Raw genomic sequence first — 6,291 nt, forward strand, 5'->3', positions numbered from 1 at the left:
CTGGTAGCGGGCGGGTGAAAAGGCAGGACATACTTTTGCTTCCCCTCCGCTGGGGCAAACGCAAGCCCGAACGAAAAGGGCTTCGTCAGCCGGGGGCAGAGAGGTTAAAAAAAGGTTAGGGGAGGGGAGGCCGGCGGAGCGCGAGGGGCGAGGCGACGCGGTGCGGTGCCGGGGACGGGCGCTGCTGGCCACGGTTATAAAAAGTAACGGGGCGCGTCGCGGGTAGAAAGCCAGGGGAGGGTGCGGTGGGAGGCAGGCCGCGGCTCATTTCCCCCCTTCTTTCTTCCCCCCGCCCGCCCGCGCCGTTCCACGCCGCCGCCGCCGCCCGCCGCCCGCCGCCCGCCGCCGCCACGGGGACACAATCACCGGCGCCGCGCCCCACCGGCCTCCTCCTTTGCGCCGCGCCGCGCGGGGCTGGGCTGAGGTGGGCCGCGCCGACACGCGGCACGTGGGGAGCCACCACCACCACCACCACCACCACCCCTATGCTCCTTTGCCCGCCTGCTAAGGTAAGGTATGGCATCGATTCCGCTCCATTGCCCCCGCCTTTCTCGCGTCGCGCTCCGTCCCTCTCTCTCCCTCCTCGCTTTGCTTGCTCCAGGCGATTTGCCCCGGATCTGTGTCCCAGCCGCCGGATCTGAGCGCCCACCGGGCATTCGCTCCAATGCGAATCCATGTATAGGTTTGTGCCTGGCCGTGCCGCGATAGCTTATTTTCAGGATTATGCCGGGATGCTTTTCTGTTTGGATTTTTCATCTTCCTTTGGTTGGCTGATTTAGATTTTTGCGCGGAAAGGTTCCTTTTCTCCCGTTAAAAGGCGCCTTTTTTCTTCCTATAGATGAGAAAAATCTATGTTTTCTGTGCTTGCAATGTAAATTGTGATTGAGGTGGCAATGCAGAAGTTTGAGAGAGAAGCTCAGAAAAACAAGGTAGCAATGCAGGCGTTTTCCCACTAATTCCAACCTGAGGCGATATTTTGAGTTCGGAGATGTTTCTATATGTATGGATTTTGCTACGATAAATCCGTTTCAGCCAGTAATGGGATAGCAACATTATTTTCGAATTTTGATGTTTCAAGCAACGGTATAGCTCGATCACCACGCCAATTGAGATGCCGGGTCGTTATTGCGATTGATGAATAGCATCATTGATAGTACCGATACTGTTTGCAATGTCCAGCTCCACCAATGTTATACACTTCTACCCTGGTATTAATGTATGCCTAGTATTATGTGATTTAGGTAAACGAGTGCTATATCTGATTCTGATATTTCCCTGAGAAATATGTTTCGTTTTGTGCATTAATGTTGGTTCTAGCAACACGTGAGCCGCAAATTATTATCCACTTAAAATGATTCAATTCAAAATTTTGCTGTGTACAGACCTCCATGTATCTTAGTATATTAAAAGGGATATTAAAATGGATTCTTTAAACTAGATTCGGAAATGTTGCTAAATTTGTGTTGGTTTCTGATAGAGATCGTCAGTTGACTGCGTTATATATAATCCAAATGGTTCTACGTCGCATCAATGTTCATGCTTCGTGGAAATGATTCTTGTTCCTTTGGCATACACTATACCATGTCATCGAGCGCAAAAAGTTTTATAATCGACCACATCATTCTGATTCAAATAAATTGTGTCAGATTGCACCAGCAGTGATCTTGGGAGCTTAAAGTGTTCATCAAAGACATGGGAAAAGTGGTCTTCGGGGCATATCACCTTCAATGCAAGCTATTTGTTTCAGAAGAAACTTTTGATTGGCGTGTTTTAGCTCGTGGGAACACCCAACTCTTCTCTCTGGTGAACTGCACATAGTGGTTCTATGCTCAACGACAGCAGGCTGAGGCGATCCTGAAGCGATACTCCAGTCTATGCTCCACATCTACATGTAAAATACCTGCTTTGTTTTTCCTTTCTTTTGTTCTATTGGCTAAGTTTTTATCATCTCATTTTGTTTATTCTCTGTTTATCAGCGCATCATCTCCAGAGTAACTTCTTATTGTAGTCAAATCCAGTAGTAGATGCTGATCATGTAAACTGGCCAATGATGTGCTCGTAGAATAATTAAATTCTACTATTGGGAGTTCAAACTGTTCTTTCCTGCATGTATTAGCATGTGAAAACTAAATCAACCATATCTCTTGAAACATTCTGAATTTCTTTTCTCTTAATATATGCAGGGTCAACCATCTTTACTGCATTCAGTCTCCATCTGTCACTCCCTAGTTAGTTGCCATTTGCTTGCTGTATATCATCTGAGGTCAAGGCTCATCCTTGCTATATTCTGGGACTCTACTATGGTTGCTGTGGGATCTTCGTGAGGGGACCAAATCCAAGACAGCACAAACCAGTGGAGGCCCACTGTTCAATTGACGGATCATACATCTGTTTGTGCGAACTGATAGACAAGATATTGGTCGCTTAGACTTTGAAACACTTCTCTGTGCTTGTTGTTGATTTTTCTTGATACCTGGTTGTCCCAAAGGAAAAAGGCTTCTTGATACCTGGTTGTCCCAAAGGAAAAGGCTTCTTGATACCTGGTTGTCCAAAGGAAAAAGCTTCTATCAGGCAACAAAATTACCGGAAAAATGGATAGGTAACCCTTTTTGTATTTTTTCTCTCCTCTGGATAACAGTTGTATTGAATTCCTGTTTCGGGTTTGCATTTTTCTTAGAGCGCCTTATCTTTGCAGATTCAAGTTGATTAAGGAAGTTGGTGATGGGACATTCGGGAGCGTATGGCGCGCTATAAATAAACAAAATGGTGAAGTTGTACGTATCCTATGATATATCACTCTTGCTATCTTTACCTGAACTGTGAAACAATGAAGTTGACGTCAATGTTTCATATTAATCCAATGTAGGTGGCCGTTAAGAAAATGAAAAGAAAATATTATTCTTTCGAGGAATGTATGAGTTTACGTGAAGTAAAGGTACTTTAGCTAGTCATGTACTCGTCTCTCTGATGTTCTCTAGCATATTACTTACCTTCAAATAACATGTCTTCTTTATTGAAGTCTTTGCGGCGCATGAATCACCCTAACATAGTGAAGCTCAAGGAGGTCATAAGGGAAAATGATATATTATACTTCATAATGGAATACATGGTACTTAAGCACGTGATTGATAACAAAGTTTATAACTACCCCATATCATGCTTTTGTTGAATATTGTCCATTGTTTCATTTAGGAGTGCAATCTCTACCAACTTATGAAAGACAGAGTAAAGCCTTTCGCGGAGTCAGATGTCCGTAATTGGTGCTTTCAGATTTTCCAGGCTCTTGCCTATATGCACCAGAGGGGATACTTTCATCGTGACCTCAAACCAGGTAGGATTTCTTATGTACTCATCTACCCCCTGCCCTGTATTTTTCTACCAGCCAAATTAAATGGAAGTCTGACATTAGTGTATTGTGAGTTGTAGTTAAAGCCTTCTAGCAGCTATAGGTGTTCCAATTTTGCAGATCAACTGATGCATTTTTTTCATTCATTCATATTTTATTGTTTTATTAACTATATTGCTATACCATTCCAGAGAATCTGCTGGTTAGCAAAGATGTCCTAAAGCTAGCAGACTTTGGTCTAGCAAGAGAAATTTCATCTGCACCACCATACACAGAATATGTGTCAACACGCTGGTTAGTGCCGCTCCCATGGCCCCACCACACAGAGAACAACAATGATATACTTTTTCTTGAACCCCATGTGTTTCAATGTCTTAGGTACCGAGCACCTGAAGTATTGCTCCAGTCATCTGCTTATGATTCTGCAGTTGGTAAGAACCTACTACTGTCTACTTTGTGCTTGCCTACACATGCTAGCAACTAATAAATGGACCTTCTTCATAACTTGGTAGATATGTGGGCAATGGGTGCCATAATGGCCGAGCTGTTGACACTCCATCCTCTTTTCCCTGGCACAAGGTAATATGATTTACCATATCTTCTGCTATTGTGACTGGCACTCTCTGCATACTTCGTATGATTGTGTCTGTTCTTTTCCCCTCGTAGTTACCGTCTTTGATCACTTGTTTCTTATTTCACTGTATAGTGAAGCAGATGAGATTCTCAAGATTTGCAACGTTATTGGTTGCCCAGATGAGCAAACATGGCCCCAGGGATTGTCTCTTGCAGAGGCGATGAAGTATCAGTTCCCACAGGTCAATATTCATGTTTCCTTGTCTATAGTACTATTGCTGTGATTCTCCAGGTCAGCAATTCTTGTGTAAGCAGTAGAATTAATACCTGTTATTTGCGTTATCTGTAAGTTACTAGCATCTGTGAGCTGTGTTATTTCCTTCGTCGTCATGCATTTTATGCCCTCATGTTAATCTTATGGGTCCTGTTTTCTTGAGAATATCAGGGCTGCTTCACTTTGCATATTGTGTAGCCTTCACACCTTTTTAAATGTTATGCATGGTTTATGGAGTGCAACTCCATGTTAGGTTTGAAACAAGACACGAGTCAACATCTTGTTCTAACTTGATTCATGACTTTAACCTAGATTATGTGTGATCTCATGCACTATGAATGCACATGAATACTTGCTCAGTGGTTCTTTGTATATGCAGATCAGAGGCAGTCAACTGTCGGAGGTAATGAAATCAGCCAGTAGTGAGGCAGTTGACCTTATATCCGTAAGTCCTTCAAATTTTTTGTCCTAGATGACATTCCCGAACTCATTGGGTTTCCTAATTTTCCTTTTCCTTCTACATCTTGTAGTCTCTGTGCTCATGGGATCCTTGCAAGAGACCAAAAGCTGCGGAAGTTCTCCAACATGCCTTCTTTAAGGTAAAACTATTTTTCCGATTGTTTTGTTGCTTTTTCTTTGCTCTGGAGACTAATCGGTTTTCTTCTTGTCATCCAACCATTAGGATTGTACATATGTTCCAGCTTCTGTCCGGCCAAAAGCTGCAGGCCCTCCTAAAACTCCTCCGGGTGGTTAGTATACACACTTTTGCCCCATAGCCTGTTCGTTCCTAAAGCCCTTGTTTTACTATGATTGGTCCATTTGTTTCAGTTGGAGCAAGAGGACTTTCAGGACACATTGCTCGGAGATACTCCACTGGAGCTCTCTCCACAAGCAAACCTGCTGCCAACATATCTATAAAACCGAGCAGCTTATCTAAGATCGGTAATATATATTATCTCTTTTCTTGAAGTACTCATAATTAACTAGCATTACCGTCTAAATTGTAAATCTGTTTATCCATCTTCCAGGTGTGCAAAGAAAACTTCAATTGGATCGCCAGGCACCACAGAAGAGTGCACGGCCCACTGAGAGTAACACCAAACAAACTACTAGTCGAGTACCGGCAAGGAATAGCCCAGGCAAGTTTCCTATATAAAGCTGCTTTGCGTCCCAAAGCTTGTGGTCTGATCATGAAGATCTTTTTTCTTTCTTTCACTGGAACCACAGGGAACGCGAACCCGATATTAAGGCATTCACGCAGTTTACCTGAAACTGGCCGGGCAACGGTTCAGAAGGTTTCGACTATCACCGAAAAGCTTGCTCATATGTCTGTGACCTCTCGAACACGCACGGCCGTGAAGCCCCCTGTCCCGCTGTTGAAGGCTGGGCATCTCAAGTCAGACTTCCTCGGGAAATCCGACGAAATCCCTCCGGCAAAGAGATTGACAAGAAAGTTGGTGAGCTAAAGGAGTATAGAGTGAAGAACCGATCAGCTGCAGCAGCGAGGCATGTAGGCTACAGAGCGAAAACCAGGTTCGCCTCGGCGCCAACCGTGTGTTTTGCCTGTTCATGGTCCTTGCGGTAGTTTCCTCCCCCTGCTTGCTTGGTTCAGGTGCCACGGTAGAGAATGTGTTGTGAATGTGCTCGAGCCTGCTGACCTTTCCCTGTACTGGGGTGTGGATTTGCCCATGCCCCGAGTTTGTCCCGTGTATGAACAAAACATGTGTGGTCTTGGTTTGGTTTGTGAACTAGTTTTCTCAATCGTTCATATCGCAGACCGTTGTCCTGTTCATGTGCAATCTAACAGTCGACAAACCCTCCAATGAAGAGGATAATTTGGCTTCGCTTGTACAGTTTGCGAGATTTAACAGAACACGCTAGTGTATCCTGCCTGGTCAAATTTTAAATTTGTTGGGAAGTCCATTCATATTTTTTGTTGCGCCGTGACAATATATCTCCCTTACATTTTCAAAGCTTTTAGGGTCTCTTTGGTTTGAAGTTTTTTGTTTTGTTTTGCATTTGCATTTGCTATTGGTGAGTTTGCCTGAAAATTGAAAGGCTGTAAGCCAACTTTTAGTCCATTCGATCCGAAAAAATG

The 6,291-nt window shown here is 44.1% G+C and overlaps 1 protein-coding gene across 1 annotated transcript; it reads left to right on the plus strand.

Annotated features, from left to right (window-relative positions):
- Positions 1 to 355: 355 nt before the first annotated feature.
- On the plus strand, positions 356 to 6,037 carry LOC119317545 (cyclin-dependent kinase F-4-like). The gene is made up of 17 exons (XM_037592021.1): positions 356 to 514; positions 1,647 to 1,891; positions 2,184 to 2,599; positions 2,696 to 2,774; positions 2,867 to 2,935; positions 3,020 to 3,109; positions 3,193 to 3,331; positions 3,538 to 3,640; positions 3,725 to 3,777; positions 3,859 to 3,925; positions 4,053 to 4,161; positions 4,573 to 4,638; positions 4,724 to 4,792; positions 4,876 to 4,942; positions 5,022 to 5,135; positions 5,222 to 5,332; positions 5,421 to 6,037. The coding sequence occupies exons 3-17, from the start codon at positions 2,592 to 2,594 to the stop codon at positions 5,657 to 5,659; spliced, it is 1,383 nt and encodes a 460-aa protein (XP_037447918.1). The 5' UTR covers positions 356 to 514; positions 1,647 to 1,891; positions 2,184 to 2,591; the 3' UTR covers positions 5,660 to 6,037.
- Positions 6,038 to 6,291: the final 254 nt, after the last annotated feature.

Source organism: Triticum dicoccoides, chromosome 6A (genome assembly GCF_002162155.2).
Source record: "Triticum dicoccoides isolate Atlit2015 ecotype Zavitan chromosome 6A, WEW_v2.0, whole genome shotgun sequence".
NCBI classification, from domain to species: domain Eukaryota; kingdom Viridiplantae; phylum Streptophyta; class Magnoliopsida; order Poales; family Poaceae; genus Triticum; species Triticum dicoccoides.